The sequence below is a fragment of the Pholis gunnellus genome (assembly GCF_910591455.1).
Source record: "Pholis gunnellus genome assembly, chromosome: 2".
Lineage (NCBI taxonomy): Eukaryota > Metazoa > Chordata > Actinopteri > Perciformes > Pholidae > Pholis > Pholis gunnellus.
In genome coordinates this window covers 1,758,265-1,779,547 of record NC_136536.1, presented here as the reverse complement: position 1 = coordinate 1,779,547, position 21,283 = coordinate 1,758,265, and the positions used below count along the sequence as shown (strand labels likewise).

At 43.2% G+C, this 21,283-nt stretch overlaps 1 protein-coding gene across 1 annotated transcript in view; it reads right to left on the bottom strand.

Moving 5' to 3' along the window:
* Window positions 1–20,682, bottom strand: part of kcnd3 (potassium voltage-gated channel, Shal-related subfamily, member 3) — a 106,407-nt gene extending 85,725 nt beyond the window's left edge. The window contains exons 1-3 of the mRNA XM_079175388.1: window positions 20,671–20,682; window positions 20,428–20,535; window positions 18,591–19,771 (exon numbers count right to left, since the gene is read on the bottom strand). Coding sequence (XP_079031514.1) covers window positions 18,591–19,693 — 1,103 coding nt within the window. The 5' untranslated portion in view covers window positions 19,694–19,771; window positions 20,428–20,535; window positions 20,671–20,682. The remainder of the gene's footprint in view (window positions 1–18,590; window positions 19,772–20,427; window positions 20,536–20,670) is intronic.
* Window positions 20,683–21,283: the final 601 nt, after the last annotated feature.

The following is a 21,283-nucleotide window of genomic DNA, read 5'->3' as shown; positions in this document are numbered from 1 at the left end:
TTTATGGTACAAAATGAACACTGTTAAAAAAGGTTTTGAGTATCTTTCATAGATTTGATTCTCAATAAAACATCAGATTTGTTTCATGGCTTCATGAAGCCGTTCATGTGCAGCCGGTACTGAATGTTCCAGACACACAACGTTTACATGTGACAGCACAGACCTCCTCTATGCCACACACATCTGGACGTGGAGGTTTATGACTCTGCAGAGAAACAAAATCAATTTCCTCACCCTGCGCCTGTGTTCAATTGTCCCCGCCGTGTAATATTGAATTGTATTGTTCATGCATACTATGCCGAGGTTATGGGTCTCCCCTCAACAGCTGAAGTGGTTTCCTTACGGTGCATTCAGCATGATTTGTTACCCACAGCACACCGAGCTTCAGTGTCTGCCACGGATAAAGAAGTGCTTCTAAATCTGGTCTGCAAGATCCGATGAGAGCTGGACGAACTTATAGACTCTTTTACAGACGATGTCATGATGACATCACAGTGTCAGCTGGATGAAGAACAAAGGAAAGACCGGAGGCTCAACACGGATCCCCTCAGAGCAGTGGGCTAAAGGTTACACGTCCGAAATATACGTTAAAAAAAGTATACGTCTCAGGTAGAGACCTGTCAATCACTGTGTAGCCCCGCCCCTAAAGCATCCCCTGCTTTATGGTCTGTTTGACTCTAAATGGACCATCATTTACTAAATGAACATCATGCTGTATTGAAGAAGACTTGAAACTAGAGATTGAGACCATAAACTCATGTTTACAATGTTTACTGAGGGAATAAATCAAGAGAGAAGTAGAGTCATTTTCTCATAGACTTCTATACAACCAGAGGAGTCGCCCCCTGGTGGACATTAGAGAGAATGCAGCTTTAACACATGAAGCATCGGCTTCATTCGGCAGAACCGGAGGTTGCCGCCTGTTTATAACGGCATTACGCACGTTTCAGAACAGAACAGAGGTCAGTAAGTTCTCTGCTCTGAGCGGGTCATTGATGTTAATTCAATGCTAATAAGATTAAAACATAATGCAGATTTGATCCCGTGAAATCCTTGGAGGAGACTGAGCGGATCATGCCTCTTATTCCTCGAGGGGCTGAGAGGAAGACGACGGGTTACTCATGAGATGGAGATTGAATTAATATTGCCACTAGTCCACCCTTGAAGGGAAAAAAAAGGCTTACTGAAATCTATTAATGGTGTTAGTCCATGACTTGACTCTTATGCTCTTCCCAGTGCTCGGCGTGTCAGATGGCACATGGCAGGTTTAATCCCTCAGCATGAGTAATCCTCAAAAGACATCTGGATCAAAAGAAAAGTTGATTCCCAGCTTTGTGAAGGACATGTCCATCGACACCAGAGAGAAAGTAGTACAAGGACCAGACACAATGTTTAACCATGTGTATGCTTATATATAAACCGCAGCAAAATCAAATGTCATGACAAGAAACCCAGTAAACCCCCCCCCCCCCCCCCCATCAGTAAAGCATGTCAGGGAACCCACACACACACACAAACACACTAAAACAGAGGGAACGGCTCCAGAGACGAGCATTAATCCCCTCTGATTTAGTGTAGCAGAACAATTGCTTTTGTCACCCTGGGTAATCAGCACAGAACACAGTTTACGAATTACAGTACACAACGTGTGCGTGCGTGCGTGTGTGTGTGTGTGTGTGTGTGTGTGTGTGTGTGTGTGTGTGTGTGTGTGTGTGTGTGTGTGTGTGTGTGTGTGTGTGTGTGTGTAACATGAATGTATGTCACTGCAAAAGTGAGAGCACAAAAAAAAAATGGGAACAATGACGTCTACCTGTCGAGAAGATTAATCCGAGTCATTCAGACGCCGTTTATCACGTCCTCTCCGGGGAAATGAGAGGCGATTTATTTCTATAACTTGGCCTACATGTACGGAGGAACCATCGGTCCCGTTATCCAGCCTCTAATGAGCGCGTCTTCAACAGCGGACGCGATACCCGTCCGATCCATATGTGTTTACATTCTGGTGGTAAATCAAGGACTCCAATGAGAGGACCACAACAATGCAAGTGATGATGTAATCCACCTCTTACATCTTCCCTCTTTATGCAATGCAGTGAAATCAAACCACGGAGGAGTCGGCGTTCAGTACGGGACCTCGTTTATCTTTTTATATTATGAGAGAACATTGTTTTGTGTGTGATGTTACCGTCTGTGCCGCTGTGTGCCGATGTAAATCTATCATGTGAGTCAATTTGACTAACAAAAAATCATAGATACGAGATTGATTGGCCGGCCACCGATCGTGGCCAATTAGCTGAAAAGCAGCTGGTCCTTTGATAGACGACCAATCGATCGGTGCATCGCTTGTTGAGCTATTTCAGTCTGAACCAAATTGACCCACAGACTCTGCCATCCTTGGCAAAAAAATTGGCCAAAAGCCTAGAACACCAGAATTAACCCTGTGAACCCTAAAACCCGCCGGCGGGCTGGAAACTACACCGTTTAATCTCAGCCAAAAGCTGTAAAAAAAAACCCATTATCATCAGATTTTCATCTTTCCGACGGTCCTTGAACACATCGTGTTTGACAAACTGTTCCACCCACATGTCTCACTTAATATCTCTCACATATAAACCGTTTGGCCAAATCCTTTAAAGTACATTACATTCTGAGCTCCTCAGCGGTTCAGACCAACAGTCGTGTCACATAAATTCGATGAAACTTTGACTGAACTTCAGTATATATAGAACGTAAAGCTTCCATATTTGGTAAAACTAATGTTGGATGTTTAGATTCCATTGTTTTCCATTTTTTTTGTGAAATAAACTATTTCTCTTTCATGATATATGTCATTCTAACGGTGTTATTCTGCACTAAAGACATGTTCTAGTTCTGTCTACTTCTATTCATGATGGTTCTGTTTCCATAGAGGAGCAGAACTTCATGTTACAGAGAGAAAAAAATGTGATAGGAACAAAAAAACGCCCTGAAACTGCTTTGGGGTTGAGAGGGTTCGTATATATTTGCACAGATGAGTCCATCGCGTCACAAACAGGAGTCTGATGTGAGGAGGTTCAGGGTTCTGACGAGGCGTCTTTAGACCCTCTCAGTGTGCTGCAGTCATCAGTTGTCCAGGATGCTGCTTAAAAGAAACAAAACCCTGGAACCTGATAATCAATGACTCGTTCTCAGGCTCCTCACTGAGAGCCTGCTGGTAATTGAATTGGAGGAGTGGTCTTGGAAGACTTCAATCACTGTTGCCCGGTTGATTGCGATGAAGTTAAGACTCAGGATGCAGCGTCGTATCACGGGGCAGCGTTTGCATGCACGGCACGTCACCCGATGAGGCCGGCAACACAAAGCACATGTGCTTGAAATACCTCACTGAAAGACCCTCCCCACCAATTACCCTTCACAGTCACTTTGGCCCTCTACAAACTGCCCCCCCCCCCTGTTTTGGCTGACAGGTGGCCAGGTAAATGCATTCCGCGAAAAAAAAAAAAAAGCTTGAAAGGCTTGGAGCTCGATATCTCTTTTCAAAAAATGGGCAACCATCCAGATCTCTGCATGAAAAGAGGGTAAAATACAAAACAGAGAGGGCCGAGCATCTAGCAGCAGCTGAAAAGAAACATTTCAGGTGGCAGAGTATCGACTCGTGTGTCCTCAAACACAAAACACACGCAGCAGGTAACCGCTCGACTGGCACATTCCTTCTCTTTGACATCATCTGGTTTCATTTATTCTCTTATATAGAGGTGATGGATTGTTTGTCGATTTCTTTTGAGATTCTTTGACCCTTTTTTTTCCAGGAGCTGTTGTAATCAAGGACACCTTACCCAATCCGTTACAGCCAATAAACCCAATATGACCGGCATCAATTCATAATTCATCATTAAAAAAACGCTTAATCTGTTGATACAAAGTGTCCCAGAAGAAGTCTCTGTCTGTCTCACCACTTAAGTCCAACTGTTGGATGGATTAACAAGAAACTTTGTAAAGAAGTTCATGATCCCCAGAGAATGAACCCGACTGACTCTGAGGATCCCCTGACTTTTCCTCTCGCACCATCACGAGCATGACATTTGTAGTTTTCAGTAAAACATCTTGACGGCTGTCGGATGGATTGCCATGAAATTTGGACTCGACATTCATGTCGATATTCAGTAAAAATATGCGTTTGGGAGATCTGCAGGAATGCCTTCCAGTCGCTGAGCTCTGACAACGCTACATTGTGATGAACTAATCTGTGTTGAAATCAGCAGGAAGAGAGCTAGCAACCGAAGCTAACAGCTAACGTACATTATGATGCCTTAAAGCTCTGTTCAGTAAAAATGAGGTGACATTTTTAGAAAGGGTTCAGTGTAAGAAACTTGAAAGAATCCAGTAGTTTGAAGGAGATGTTTTCACATTAATATAAAATAGATATTAGAGATGAATTATGAGCTCTAAACAGATTATAATACATCATTAACTACTAATGACACATTTTTGTTATCAATCTCTTATTTTCTAATCATTTGAATTGTAGCAAATTACCATCATAGACAACTGTAACAAAATAAAAGGATACAATGTAGTATTTTTGACGGTTTACACTGACTTTGAAATAGTCGAAATTCATTTTCAGGATGGCGGTGGAACAAATCATAGTCTTGTACACCAGCTGCTAAAACAAAACGACAACAAATATGATCCGTATCAGCCGATTATTGAATCGATTCAAACAACTGATGCTGATCGAATGCACGGAATGTCGGAATTTGACTTTTGTCAAGGTTTTGGGTTCACGTCATTTTCTGCTGCAAACAACCCCGAGAACACTACTCACCCATTTCACATTGTGTCATCAGCTATTTATTCAGAAAGAGGTGCAACATTCAAAAGCTTCATTTTAAGGGGAGGGGAGCGTTCTTATTTGATGTGAGGGTCCGAGAACAGAGCATGTCGTGTGTTGTACAGATTGTAAAGGATTTTGGGGCTCTATATATAAAATTTGAATTTAATTGATTTGCCTTTGTGCTCTTGTGTGGACCCTGTGTTTCAGTAATCAAGGCAGTCGCAAGTTACATTCACTGGTATGAGCAGCAACATGAAAACACTGAGTTATTGCTGTGTTCCTAGAAACCGCAAACCTGGAAAATTACTTTAGTGATCTTTCTGCCTTTATAACAGCCTCAATACAGTCGCAATTCAGCAGCCGCGGACATGAAGCTAAATGTTGAGGGCAGGCACATAATTACTTTAGCGCAAGGTACGCTGAGTTACAGCACAGAACGTACTAAACGTGCGGGACACAATCACACAGACACGCACGCAAACATGCACACAGGCAGCCTCAGGATGCACATCAGTTCAGAAGAAAAGAAGAAGCCGAGGAGGTCGGAGGTAGAGAATCATGGAGAAAGAGCCAGCTAGTCTGTAATGTATCATTCCTAGATGGATGAAAGAAGAAAACTAAGGTCTCCGATCGATCTCCTTGAAAAAACATCTTAAGACTCAGCTCTATATGGAGCCTTTTTCTGTTCTTAACCATGACGATGTATTAGTTGGATAACGCTGGCTAGCAAGTTTTATTTTTTTAAAATATTGGCTGAAGAAAACGCGAGTTTCTCTCAATATGTTCAGTCACTTGAGAAAGTTTACATGAACCAACGGGATCGTATTAGCCGACCCCTACGTCTACATCGTCGGGAAGAGAGCATACAGCAGCTACGGAGAGGACGGCTGGCTAGTTAGCTAGCTAGCTATCTTGTCATACTCCAGAGCTGGCTAGTTAGCTAGCTAGCTATCTTGTCAATACTCCAGAGCTGGCTAGTTAGCTTGCTAGCTAGCTTGTCAATACTCCAGAGCTGACTAGTTAGCTAGCTAGTCTCCGGAGCTCCCGCCTGCTCTCCTCCCGGCAAAGTAGTCTCAAAGCGGCGAGGAGTTGAGCTCATTTTCTGAGACAAGTGTAGCATGAAAGCATTGTGGAATTAGCGAGCTAGCTAGCGAACTAGCCAGCGGCTAAATGAGTGAAGTTTGACTACTTTGACAACTTTATCCGTGCACTGTTCTGCTATCCGTCAGATAGTTAGCTTGTCAGTTCCACCATGCTTTAGTGCTACACTGATTCCAGAAAATAAGCCCAACAGCGGGCCATCTCGTCATGTTTTTAACTAGTTAAGTCTCCTAGCAACATTTCTCTCCATCTCTGCAACGCATCTCAAATGTTTGATATCGATTATTGGCACCCAACAACACAGCAAATTTACTTTTTTCGATGTGTAACTTTAGCCCTCAGCTCTGAGGCGATTCCTGTCTTGCCTCCAGCTGACATTGTGACTTAATCATGACGTTGGCTGTAAAATGAGTCTACAGGCCAAATCTGTCAGCTGAATTCTCCGATGATAGAGATGACAAATATCAATATTGTGAAAGAAACTTTTCCAGCTCTTTTGGGCTACAATCAGATTTTTTTAAAGTGTGATTTGATTGAAGATTTTATCCGTATCGCACACCACTATTAGCATAAATAGCTAAATCTAACAGACGTCGACTCACTAGGTTTGTTTGGCCCGTATCATATACATTTTGGTATTTGTAATCCAGAAAATAGGGGTAAAGATTTTCAGAAATGTCTGTAGCAGATTGAATCCGACTGCCATCCCAAGAGCCCCGCCAGAGAGAAAGAGACCGGAATAAACTGAGAGGTGAGACCGGGGAAAGTGGTCTGACATTTCTGTTTTGTCACCTCTATTCTGTTGCTTTTAGAAAGAAAGTGGAAAGGTGGAATAGAGGTGAGTGGGGCAGCAGCACATCGAGTCCTTACGAAGAGGAAGAGGACGAGAAAAGACAAAAACTGAAGGAATGTAACAGCCGGGAGGTCAAAGTTCAGATTCCCGTTTTTTCAGATACATGTGTTTCGTGTTTCTCCATCATAAAGAATTACTGCGTTCAGCTGGAGGTCAGTGTTGTGTAGAAACCATGTTTAGGCCAAAGGTGACTGTAGATGTTACTGAAGCTTTAATCCACTACACACTGGTTTCACTCTGCGGCCAGTAAGAGGGCACAAAGATATTATATTTAAAGTGGATTATCTTGTTAAATACACAACTTATTATGAATTTCTGTTATGTGGTAATGCTGGATTCCTCCCACCACTGTCTGTTAATCCTGATGTATTAAATGGAAGTTATAAAGCCTTTCCAGCCTCTTAACTGTTATTTACCGTCGCTTTTACTGGCTGTCCGCTGATACAGGAAAAAAAAGAAAAACGAGGACAAACATGAAGGTGAGAAGAAAAAGATAAATAAAAAAAGCCTCGTGAAATCTTTGACTCATCTGTCCATTAAGGCAAAGATTCCTAAATTATTTATCTGAGGACCCACTTCATGAATCATGAAAAAGAGTGAATCTGTGCATAAATGAAACATCTTTACATCTGTTTCCGTTTCATCATTTATGATATTTACCAGCAAAAAAACAGCCGTTTAGAGGTGACGTACGTTTGGTAAAGACCAACTTTGTTTCACACGTCATTGGAAACATACACACATGTTAAATACTTTATAAATGAGACCAAATAAAAGCATTTAGGCGGCATTAGGGGACGTTCATATGTCCGATTCACAAGTCGTGGTGTGAAGCGTTTCCCAAGCAAGCTATTTGTCAGGTCTGAAAAAAATGGTTCAACCTTTGGATCGCGCACCACATGTCATGTGACGAGGAACGACCAATCACAGCCGGCAGGTATCTTTTCTTTTTTATGTAAATATCAGTCTGAGATAGCCTCAGAAGAGATGTGAGTCGGTATCAGTGTACAATAGATACATGGAGGAGAAGTTCATGGTTGTATTGCAGGACTACAGACTACTTTATAGATTCTGCTCATCGGTTCGGTTCCTTATCGGTCCTTTTTGATTATTTTGTGACAAAAACCATTAATTAAGAAAATAATCCACGTTTCTTTTTTATTCTTGTATGTAAACAAATATTTCTTGAGCAGCAACACAAGAAGTTCTAAAATCTTTAACATACATTCTCATCTAAACACTGATCTCAGTGATCATCTCTCAGTGACGATCCTGTTCTTCTGATCAAACTCCGTATGACGTCACTACCGTATGACGTCACTACCGTATGACATCACTAACGTATGACGTCACTACCGTATGACGTCACTACCGTATGACATCACTACCGTATGACATCACTACCGTATGACGTCACTACCGTTACCTGAAGGCTGCTCCACAGACAGACTGACGTTGTGCTCGTTGGTCACATGCTCGTGAGGGTTTCATTCACACAAACCTTTGTGTGGCTCAAAAGTGAACTGCAGATATTTAATAAAAGACTGGAGGAAAATTCTGCACGTTTATTTGACGACCCAAATAAAATCTCCTGCAACCGACCAAGTGGGTCCCGACCCAGTGTTTGGTACTCTATATTAGGTACTATTATTATTCTCATCATCAATAAGAAGCAATGAGTCGTTTTCTGGGTTTAGAACAGTGACTTCTGCTCTAAAGATTGAGGTCTCGTCCCCATAATCTGAACCTGGATAAAGACGTCTGATCCACGAGCGTTTCCATTCATATTGCTGGTGTGAACGTGAGTTAATTGGCTCTTGTATCTCGACAGGACGTCCAGATCCAGACTGCATTCTGATGCCACTTATGGATGAAGTGGTAGCGGCCGCTCTGTTCTTCACGTCCTGTGATAAGTCGTAGCTCTACGTTGGTTTGTTGCGCTGCGTTTTCTACCAGAAAGGAAACGATTCAACAGTGGAGCAGAATGACCTGAAATCTATTTAGCTCGGCACACATTGTTCCACCCTTTAGTACCCGAAGCACTCGGCTCATCAAGTCGCTCTGGATCAGAGAATCTGACAAACGTATGATCGACCCCCACGAGTAAAACCCTCCCAACCCCCCGATAATAACTCGGACTGTCGTCATGAATAATTCATCTCGACTTAATGAAGAAAATTAGGAGTGTTGAAGGGAAAGAGACACTTTGATCTGGTTCAGTGACTGGAAACAGAAGCATTTAGTCAGATATCAATTCACTTTCTGACCTCTAACCGCTTTTACATGGTAACCTTTTCTCAAAATGATAAAGTATAAAGTATCAACTTAAAACATGATTCTACCTCTTTACACTCTATTGTTCAGAAAAGGAGCCGGCCTCACAACACAGAGAGAAACCTGCATCTCAGCAATAACCAACGTTTGTTTTTCTTTGTTTTTATCTCTTTTAAATCACTTCTTAAAACACATTTTTACAGACTGGCTTTTAAGTGACGTCGTCGCTTTTGTGTTTTATTTGTATTTGTTGATTTTACTAAATTTACTTAATTTTGTTTATTTCTTGGTTTATGTTTATGGTGTCGACTCACTGAGCTTTCTCTTATTGTTTTTATTGCCTCGCTTTTGCTGCTTTGCAATGTAAACTGTTTTTAAAGGTGCTGTATAAATAAAGTTATTATTATTATTATTCATACTTAAGAGAATAAACATGTTTTCCATCCTGTTCTGACGGGCTGATGATGCTTTGTGTGTTCTGCCTGTTGCTGTGTGAGCCTGACTTCATCACTAAGATGCAAAGTCGTTTAGAAGCGGCTGAAGGACGAGCGCCTACGGAAGATAATGAAGTATTGGTGGTTTGAGATTTTGCAGAGAACTCTCATTTCCCACCAGTCATCCTTTTGGTCTGCGGTCGGAGGGACAGCAAAGGGAGAATCTCAGTGTTTTTTTTAATATGATGCAATGTTCAGGACGGCTGACTCACGACGCCACCGCAGTCCGTCTCTTTTAACGGCGTGTCACTCGGTTCCAGGAAAGAGAAGCAGAGCTGCTCTCAGGGAACGGAGTTCTACTGACAGCCTTTGAGGGCCTGAGGCCTCCGTGAGGAAGACTGTGGTGAGGAAGCAGAGAGGAGCTGCAGATCGTCAAAGGGACCATGTGATCCAGAGCGTGTTTACGACGCTCATTTCATGACCAAACACAGACTCCACAGCGTCTGAGAGGCTCAAACCAAACCACACAGGTTCAGTGAGAAGAACAAGAACAACCAGAGCTTCTCTCAAGTGGAAAGTAACTAAGTACATTTACTTACTTGAGTGTTTTCATTTGATACTACTTGATGCTTCTACTTCAATACAACTCAGAGGGGAATTTATGCTTTTTACAACAATTAACAGTTGTTTGATACCTTTATTTACTTATTAGTATTAGTAGTGGTGTAACGGACCGGTGTAGACCTGTGGTCCGTACTGATCCCCTCACGCTTCTTCACACATCAGAACTTCAGATTCATTTCAGTTTAACGTTAACCGTCAGTGTAATAAAGTTTTAATGTTAACCACCACAGTGTAAATAAAGTTTTTATGTTAACCACCACAGTGTAAATAAAGTTTTAACGTTAACCACCACAGTGTAAATAAAGTTTTAATGTTAACCACCACAGTGTAAATAAAGTTTTAACGTTAACCACCACAGTGTAAATAAAGTTTTAACGTTAACCATCACAGTGTAAATAAAGTTTTAATGTTAACCATCACAGTGTAAATAAAGTTTTAACGTTAACCATCACAGTGTAAATAAAGTTTTAACGTTAACCACCACAGTGTAAATAAAGTTTTAATGTTAACCATCACAGTGTAAATAAAGTTTTAATGTTAACCATCACAGTGTAAATAAAGTTTTAACGTTAACCATCACAGTGTAAATAAAGTTTTAACGTTAACCATCACAGTGTAAATAAAGTTTTAACGTTAACCATCACAGTGTAAATAAAGTTTTAACGTTAACCATCACAGTGTAAATAAAGTTTTAACGTTAACCATCACAGTGTAAATAAAGTTTTACTGACTCAGTAGAACTTGTGTTTCTAGTCTCTGATCATGTTTCATTGTAAACAACCAATCAGAGGAGAGCTAGTAACGTTAGCAGCACCGCTAACGGCTAACCAACAGAGGTTCACTTCAGTTACATCATGATGCCTTCAGGCTCTGCTCAGTGAACATGAGTACTGGCTGAAGGAACATCATAACGTTATCATGATGTGTAAATTCAGTAGTTTGAAGATGTTTTCACATGAATATAAATAGATATTAGAGATTAATTATGAGCTGTTTAACACGAGCTCTAAACACATTATTATACTTCATTAAAACTACTAAAGACAAGATTCATATAATCAAACAAAACAACAAAGTGATCTCTATCTGTTCATATGGATCATCAATTAGTATCCGCAGCAAAGAAACCTGATCAGAGATCTAAAAGTTATATTTCTTTTGTGCTGATCCGATCTGTGAGTTTTATGTTGCACCGCTAGTTATTACATAAAATCAGCTTCTCCGCTCTTAAAGGGATTTACTTCCCCCAACACATCCCGATGAGCTGCTGGTTGGTTTGGTCATCAGTGGATCCATTTTTTACTGACTTGAGCTTCCTCATTATGTAATTCCATTTATTTATTTGTTTGTTTTTTAATGCCTCTGCGACAGCTGTGTCCGGAGGGATTATGTGTTTCTGAGGAACGCCTGGAGGGACTTTCTTCCATCGGGACTCGAGGATTCTATTCCATTGTATTTGTGTGTAGACGTGTGATAAAACACGATCAAATTACAACACACTCCATCCGTGTGACAGAAGTGATTCATATAGAGAGAAGTCACAGCAGCCGAAGCACCAGAAATAAGTAATAAAAGAATAGAATAACAGCAGCAGAGGATTTAATAAACATCGAATCTGATGGATGAAGTTCACCTGATGTCGAGTTTTTAAAGTAAAGATGTCGATCATCCAGAAAATAAAAAATAAAAATGCACTCGCTTTTGGTTGTGACGATAAACTCTCCCTGAATCCTTGAATAGAAACAGAAGATTAGGACGAGCTGATGGTCACTGTGACCTCAGGACCTATTTGAATACATATTCTAAAATCAGAACATCCGTTGACAGCCCGACCGCACACAGCAGATCGTTTCCATTTCAACACATTTCAGCACTAAATGACCATGAAGCTGAATCTCCTCTCACACTCCTGACGGAGTCATTAATCGTCTCGATTGATACGATCAGCTCGCCACCGATCCCGACCTTTAAAGGGAGAAAAGGTAACAAACAGACTCTTTACATCCCTAACTGCTCTGGTGAATCCAGGGTAAGGTGTCGGTGACGACACGTTTAGGTCACATCCTCATCACCCGTTCTAAATACCAGCACCAACAATGGCCGCCGCGTTTCTCTCCCGTACGGCCCAAAGATCAATAGTCGCTCATCTGCATTGATCATCGTTTTTTTGTGCTCCAGAATTAAAGCTGCATAGACGTGAGCTCGGTGACAATGAGTCCTAAAAAGAGGGTGTGGATACACACACACACACACACACACACACACACACACACACACACACACACACACACACACACGAGTTGTTCTTGTACGTGAAAGGTCTGGTGTGGTTGTCCGGGAGACGGAGAGCGCCGCTGCATTGATCTCTGAGGAGCAGTGATCAAAAGGAGCTGGTCTTTTGATAAGGATATTAATTATACTCAGGCATGGCTATGCTAATGAGTACAACACAAGAAAACACTGCAACTCTCATCAAATGGAACGGCCTAATGAGTCTGCAAAGATCACCAGATGCATATAAAACAGCTGATGTGCTTTGTTATGTGTGATGGAGAGCATTTTAAAAGAGCAATAGAACCAGTTTTTTACTGCTCAAATCGTAACAAATATACGATAAAAGGGAAGTCGAGGCTTCATGTGTTAAAGCTGCATTCTCTCTAGTGTCCACCAGGGGGCGACTCCTCTGGTTGTATAGAAGTCTATGAGAAAATGACTCTACTTCTCTCTTGATTTATTACCTCAGTAAACATTGGAAACATGAGTTTATGGTCTCAATCTCTAGTTGCAAGTCTTCTTCAATACAGCATGATGTTCATTTAGTAAATGATGGTCCATTTAGAGTCACACAGACCATAAAGCAGGGGATGCTTTAGGGGCGGGGCTACACAGTGATTGACAGGTCTCTACCAGAGACGTATACGGCGTCTCTACGTCACTCCTCAGTCCACAAATGGTCACTTCCTGTTCAACGGTTGCCAAAAAAACAACATGGCGACGGCCGTAATCCAAGATGGTGACGGCGAAATTGCCGAACTCGAAGCTTAAAAACATCAGTCCACAAACCGATAGGTGGTGTCACGATGACTACGTCCACTTCTTATATACCGTCAATAGTAACAGAGAAAAGTACTGTGGTCAGCACTAATGGGCATTACCAATCAACACAGAGGCCTTTTACAAATGGAAATTCATAGTTAAACGGACTAAAAACAAACAATTTGTTCCCTTCTATTAATTACACAACACTCCACCATTTATCTTTATGGAGAAAATGAGTTCTCAAGTGGTGCAGATACATAATCCGTATAATATGTACAGTTACAGCTCTTGAATGTTTTTAAATTGCCTTCGTCTGTTTTTTTAGAGATAGTGTGCCGAACATTTCTTCCTCTGCGTGTAGAGGTTCAGTAGCTTTAGACTCACTGCCATTTAAATCTAAGCCATTAAAGCAATTTGGTTCCAGTGCTAAACGTAAAGAACAAAACATCCTCTAAACAGATGATGATGAATTAACATAATGAAAACTAAAGTCTTGTTAGTAACCGTTACAAACGTTAACTGCTGGACTGGGATTAACAATTCAGCCCCGTTCACCTCCATTGTTCTCTTCTGTCTCTTTCTGTGTGAATAAAGACGTGAAGTCTGGATGGACCAGCAGTTTAGAATACCGGTTCAACCAAATATTACAAACGCTCAAAGTTATTATCACTCAAAAGGTCAAAATCAATTTGTTTAACAACCTTTGGGAACAAAATCCCTCGCAGGTCCTATTGCCTAAATGTGTGTGATTGAACTAAGCCTCAGCTCTCAGCCTCTCTGCCCCTCATTTGGCGGATTGTGGGCTAAGCTTTTTAGCTCTGCTATAGAGCGAGTCCGGGGCTCTGAGGACAGGAAGTGTTGCTCGGTGGCTCGCTAACCTGCACGGGTGGATGAACCTCTTTGTGTCCAGTCGGAGGATTTTAGACGCCTCGTTTGGATCAAAGCCTGTTGAAACCAAAAATATGAGCCCTGCAATGTTGATATATGTAAATAGATATATCTGCATCCCTAATTATTACTCTCTCTACTCAGCTGCTGTCATTAAAGCCACTTCCACTTCCTGGAAAAAACTGAGGAGAGCTGCACTTCAAAAAGCTCCTGGTAACCAATTGTTAAGGGGGGGGGGGATTATGGATTCTGACCAAGGACGGATTATTCGGATAAACAAAGCAAAAAGCCGCATGAAAGTCATGTAGGTCTGGATGATCACAACATTCTTCACCAAATAACTTGATATTGATATTGCGTTGTTGCTTTAACAAAAATATTCAGATTTCCTGATACGTATTCCGAAACCTGGACTTGCGTATCGGCCAATTCCGAGCACCGATCCAATATCAGTGTGTTAAAAACCCCAAAAAGTTCATCGGGTCATAATTCATCTCTAATATCTATTGTATATTTCCGTGAAAACATCTCCTTCAAACTACTGGATTTATTCAAGTTTCTCGCCAAAAACTACATTTTACAAGATGACATTTGAACACATCATGAGGAGGTTATAGTTTACTTTCAGCCAATACTCATTTTTAGGAAACGGAGCTTGAACGCATCAACTGAATGCAACCTCCGTTAACGCTAGCTGTTAGCTCCGTTAGCGCTAGCTGTTAGCTCCGTAGTTTAGCAGAGCAGGACCGTTGCTGCTAACAGCTAACGCTAGCTGTTAGCTCCGTAGTTTAGCAGAGCAGGACTGTTGCTGCTAACGGCTAACGCTAACTGGCTCTGCTCCTGCTGATGTCAACACAGATGTGTTGTTCTCAGTGAGTACTGGTTTGCACATGCTCAGTAGCGACCGGGCAGGATGTATAGATCAGGTAGAAACACGTGTTGTTGTTGTTCCTGTGTGGAGTAAATGAGCTGATAAATGATGTCATCACGTTGTCACAGATACACAATCTGACATTTCCAGCTGTATCGGATGTGTTTCTGTTGGTATTGGAACAGCTGTTATCAACAACGTGGATATAATGACTAAGTGGGCGAATAGCATAACAGCTAGAACAGTTAAGTTCAGAACATGACATCACTTTACTGTAATGCAGCCTTTAAAACCAGGAAACAACAATTCTGCCGTATTACGATATCAAAAATTCTAAGACAATATCTAGTCTCGTATCACGATATCGGAATAATATCGGTAAATTGCCAAACCTGTGTGTGTGTGGCACAGATGCACCCTTGTTGCCGTGTGTCATAGTGCTAAACACAACGTTTAGCACAAACAGCTAAAATCTAAAGCTCACGAGTTAGCAGTAGACTGATGATCTGAATATCTCCACAGAGCAGAACACTAAACATCTAGACAGGAAGAGAACGAGTTAAGGAACCCGTCGTCTGTGTGAAGTGGCCTTCGTGTCATTCCTGGAATGAACATCGATGGTGAATCTGAACATCACATCCACTCAGAAGACCCCGTGAAACACGCTCACGTCACCTCCAGGAAAAGCCGGAACACACAAATGCAAACGCATCAATATTTGTCTTTATGCCTTTCTACATGCATCAAGACAAATATTGCCTGTGTGTGTGTGTGTGTGTGTGTGTGTGTGTGTGTGTGTGTGTGTGTGTGTGTGTGTGTGTGTGTGTGTGTGTGTGTGTGTGTGTGACGTAAACCCAGAGCAGAGACCAGAATGTCAGGCAGGTTTACATTAGTCAGCAGATGCAGCGGGCCACATCATCCGTCACTCTGACACCCACTTCTGGGCCCCTGCTTTATTGATGAGGCCAAGCTCAACAACTACCCCCCTCTTTCTACACACACACACACACACACACACACACACGCACACACACACGCCTTCTCCATAATCTGTACTGTAAACGCAACAGGAGGCCGGTTTGGGGCGTCTCAGGTCACGCCAGCGAGCAGAGAAAGCTGCTGCATGTTCACAGATTTAACAGACAGACAGACAAACAAACAACGGGGGTCGGTTCCAGATTCAAACATCTGCTCGACACCAGAATCTTCTGGGCGGGTTTTTATGAACGTCAGGGTGCCAAGTGTGTCACGGCTACGAGCTCGGGAGCCGTTTAACGGCCTCCGAGACTCTGACATTTAGCAGGATGCTGCAATTTGTCAGCCGCTCGGTCTGACTCACACAACAGGGGACATGAAAAACATTAGGGCCCTAATACTGCTGCATCACAGGACTGTGTGTGTGTGTGTGTGTGTGTGTGTGTGTGTATGTGTGTGTGTGTGTGTGTGTGTGTGTGTGTGTGTGTGTGTGAAATCAATGATGTGCGTGTGTGGTTCCCTTCACTACCATCAAACGACCGGGGGAAACGAATGATGACATCAAAATGAAGAAAAACAAATTTTCATCCTCATGTTCATCTTGTAAAACACAATCAAAGCCGATACGTGACTTTGTGAATACGGAGAATAACAGCAGCCTGTTGACAACATGTATGCCTTTTACAACCTGTGTGTTAATAACAGTCATTACCCCTGATACCTGAACCAATCATTTGACATAATGACATTTCCCCTTCGTTCATTCAGCAGAATTATGAGCGCCGCTGCACGATAATTAGTGTCTTTTTCCCATTTATGTTTCCGTGGAATCCCGACGAGGAAACGTTTATCTAATTAAAAAAAACAATGTGCTTCTCAAAGCTCCTTAATGTAACATTTCCTCCGCCCATTCAAGTCCACGTGTTTAGAAAACGTTGGATGTATGAAAAAACCTCCCGCAAACTTCTGGTAGAGACCTGTCAATCACCGTGTAGCCCCGCCCCTAAAGCATCCCCTGCTTTATGGTCTGTTTGACTCTAAATGGACCATCATCTACTAAATGAACATCATGCTGTATTGAAGAAGACTTGAAACTAGAGATTGAGACCATAAACTCATGTTTACAATGTTTACTGAGGTAATAAATCAAGAGAGAAGTAGAGTCATTTTCTCATAGACTTCTATACAACCAGAGGAGTCGCCCCCTGGTGGACATTAGAGAGAATGCAGCTTTAACACATGAAGCATTGGCTTCACTCAGCAGAACCAGAGGTTGCCGCCTGGTTAAAACAGATCAGAAATGCTGTTTTGCCCTCTTTCATTTACATATTCCAAGTTTGATACGAGTCATGTTAACAGTTTATTTCATTTGCATATTCCAAATTAGGTCGTACTGCAATTGGAGCATTTTTCTGATTAAAACGTGTGATATACCGATAAAATTCAGGTTTTAGGAGCTTTCTTTGGACATGTGTCAAGCTAATTCAGAATATGCGTCTCAATAGGTTTTTCTTTACTGCAATATGTGACTCACGGCCTCTTTCCTCAGCTCTGTGCGTTTACAGTAGCTGGAGTAGAGATGATGTCCAGAAGAGAAGAAGGAGAAACACTCCTGCTGTTAAACATCGTGAAGGACTCGGATATCAACAGGTTTCTGGATGTCCATAATGAATCTCCAGAATGAAAGAGGGAGGCTGAGTTCACACGTTCCAACAAGTCCTCCACCGGTTATGTTAATCGCATGTTAACAGGGATATTAGTGGAATATTTATCTTCATTCAAAACTTTAATATGTGGTGCATGTAAACCTTGTTGTTGTTGTGCACCAGACTCCATTTAAAGAAGTCAGCCTCTTAAATGCTACACTGCTCGTCAGCAGCCGTTCATATGGTCAGTGAGGAGGCCTTGTGTGCTGCTGATTCATTTGGCTTAATGCTTCAATGAAAACTCTTCCGGGCGTTTGCTGGACTTGTGTTTCTGGAAGAAGGACATAACGGTGGTTGTACATATTGTCTTTTTACATAAATGCTGTTCGGCGGATCTCCTTTATGTCGATGTGAAGAGAGAAACTTCAAACTGTTAAACTCTCTGGAACCACCGAGCATTTATGTATTCTGCAGAATACATAGAATCAGAGCCTTTCACACCGAGAGGCTCTCAATCCTCAAGGCCGGCAACTAGTCTAACTCACAAAGGAGTGAACGGGGGGAGGAACAGAATGCAAAGTCACCGCTTCACTTCATCCTGAGCGGCTAACCACAGGGCATGTTGATAATCTCCGTCTCTCTGCATCCTATCCAATGGCTGTTGTTTCTCTCGGATGCTTTCAACTCTTCCATTTTCCCCTCTACGATCCCACACGTCTGTCTCTCTCTCTCTATCGTTCGGTGAAGTATAAAGGGCACGTCGGCACGGCCATTACCGGGAGAATACCGGTCAGTCATGGCCACTAAAACGTGCAATTTCTCTGTCGTCTCTTTATCGCGATGCACCGAGTTTGTAAAGTGCATCGTTGGACGCTGACTCCTGAAGCAGTTGAAGGGTTTTTCAAGGGTTCAAGCAGTCGGAACAAAGATCTCAAATCGAATCATAATCCAACATTTCACCGGCACATAAACAGACCCAGCTGCAGAAACACATGTACACACACACACACACACACACACACACACACACACACACACATGAAAAGAGGTGTCTGCCTCTGCTTCTTACCCCAGCGTTGTCATGGTAACGATGGTGTACCAGAAGGAGGCCGGGATGCTGGTGAATTTGCTGGAGCTGGAGCCCTTCTCCGCGTAGAACATGACGGTGGCGAAGATGATTATGGCCATGGTGAGGGAGAAGAGCAGGAAGCCCAGCTCCGAGGCGCAGCTCTTCAGCGTGTAGCCCAGGATGCGGAGGCCCTGCGAGTGGCGGGAGAACTTGAAGATGCGGAAGACGCGGAAGACCCGGAGCGTCACGAAGGCGCCGCTCACGTCCTCGTTGTCGGTCATCACCAGGCCGATGTAGTACGGCAGGATGGCCACCACGTCGATGATGCTCATGACGGACCGCATGAAGCGGTAGCGGCTGGGCGCGGCGTACAGGCGCATCAGGTACTCCACGGTGAAGATCATGACGCAGGCCGTGTCCATGCAGAAGAAGGCCACGGTGTAGCGCTCGCCGCACGGCACCTCCTTCTGGTTGGGCGACGTGCCGCAGGGCACCGTCTCCACCACGTTGGTGATGACGGACACCGCGATGAAGAAGCCCGTGACGTAGTAGAATACGAGGGCCATGGTCGACGTGTGGGGGTTCTCGAAGGCCCGCCACATGGTCTCCCGGAAGGTCATGTTGGGCAGCTTGGCGTCCTTGTTGTCCTCCTGGTCGTCCATAAGACGCTCGGCGTTCTCCCGCTTCCGGTCCTTAAACTCTTCGTAGCAGCAGTCGCCGATGATCTCCGAGATGATGCCGAAGAACGCCAGCTCCTCCTCGTAGGAGGAGATGCACTCGTAGCGCGGGTAGTGGAGCTTCCCCGTGCGGTAGAAGTTCAGCACGCTGCGGAAGACGTCGGGGTCCCGGTCGAAGAAGTACTCTTTGGTCTCCTCGTTGTAGAAGAACTCCTTCTCCGAGCTCCCCAGCAGGGTGTCCGGGTAGCGGTCCAACGTGTTCCTCCAGGTCTCGAAGCGCCGCCCGCTGACGTTGAGGATGATCATCTCGTCCTGGCGCTTGTTCTTCTCGGCGGGCGCCACCGGCATGGGCAGGTTGGCCACGGGCATCCAGCCAATGGCCGCCGCCCGGGCGAAGGGAAGCCACGCCGCTACTCCCGCCGCCATGCTGTGTCCGGCTCGGGGCTTCGGGGGGGGACAAGTCCAGCGCCTTCACAACCAGCTCGACCTCAACTCGCTCACCATCTACAGAAGGGGGGGGTTGTGAAGGTCAGGAGGAAGCAAACGATGGGGAGTTAAGATAAATGAATGTAACAGATGTAAATAATACAACTCGTATCCTTAATGGAAGTCTAGCTGAGACAGCAACAACAAGTCTCTTTATTGCAAATCTAATTTTACCATCACACTTAACTGTGCAGCGTTATCAACATTTATATCTGATATAGAAAGCTTTAATTTGATTTCAGACATACTGCATCATCTTCCCCATAATGACTTTATATTTCTCAGATTTCCCGTCTATCAGGTTCCAGCTCGCTGCCTCTCACAGGTTAAAACACTGCATCATGATATTCTCTGTATAGGTTGTGTGTGGAGTCGAACTCTCATATAAACAGGCTCATTTACAAGGTAGTGTTCTCCTGGAGGGAGCGACACGAGCAGGACGTTCAGAACCTGTTGAGTTCCAACTGCAAAAGCTTCAAGATGCAGCTTTTATTTTGGTACTTGGTGATTTATTCAGGTCAAATTCACGATTAAATTCAGTTGCATGCGACCCGAAAAACAAGTATTTTATTTGCACAATTCTGTTGGCTGCTAAACCTCAACATGGGAAAAAGCAAAATGTTGGGAAAAAAAAAAAGATTAAAAAAAAAGCTGCATCTTCGATTAAAACTCACCGATTCAAAATTCTCCATCCATTAAAAAAAAAATGAAAGAAACCGCGACCTTCTTTCAGAGCAGTTTAGTAACAAGTTGGATGGTTTGGATTATCCTGAAAGCGAGACCTGGAGGGAAAATAACAAAAATAAAATAATATACATATACATGTATATATGTATATATATATATACCGGGTAAGATGAAGTTATTCAGCGGAGAGGAGACACGCTGCTGCTGCTGCTGTGAAAGAGGAAAAGTACCGGAGACGGACGAACCACAGCCCGTTTAATTCCGTTTCCATTCTAGAGACGACGAGGACTCCGCCGTGCAGACCGTCTCACGGTGCCTTTTTCGGGATGAGTGTTGGGAAGAGAGACGGAGGAGGAGGAAGAGGAGGAGGAGCGCTTTCTCTCTCTTTCTCTCTCTCTCTCTCTCTCTCTCTCTCTCTCTCTCTCTCTCTCTCTCTCTCTCTGCGCATTAATGGGAAAGTGGATGATGATAAAATACAAAATAAACAAAATAAATGACAGACCACCTTTCTGTCTCTCCTCAGAGTAAACATGGAGACACTGGTCATTCATACAGTATGTGCACCAATATGTTATTTCCACACATCAAAGTCCACTGAATTATCCACAAGGATGCGTCCCAGCGGGGGGGGGGCGGGGCTAAGAATGGGCCCCTCGCTAAGCCCCCCCCCCCCGTGGTCACTGTTGCATCAGAGAGAAGTAGGACTACAATGTGTGTTTCAGAGCTTCATTCACAATGAAATGTGTGGTTAAAATGGAGAAGCTAACGTTGAGCTATGACTCCCTGTAGTCATTTGTTTAGAACAGTGATTTTCAACCAGTGAGCCGTGAGAGATCGTCAGGT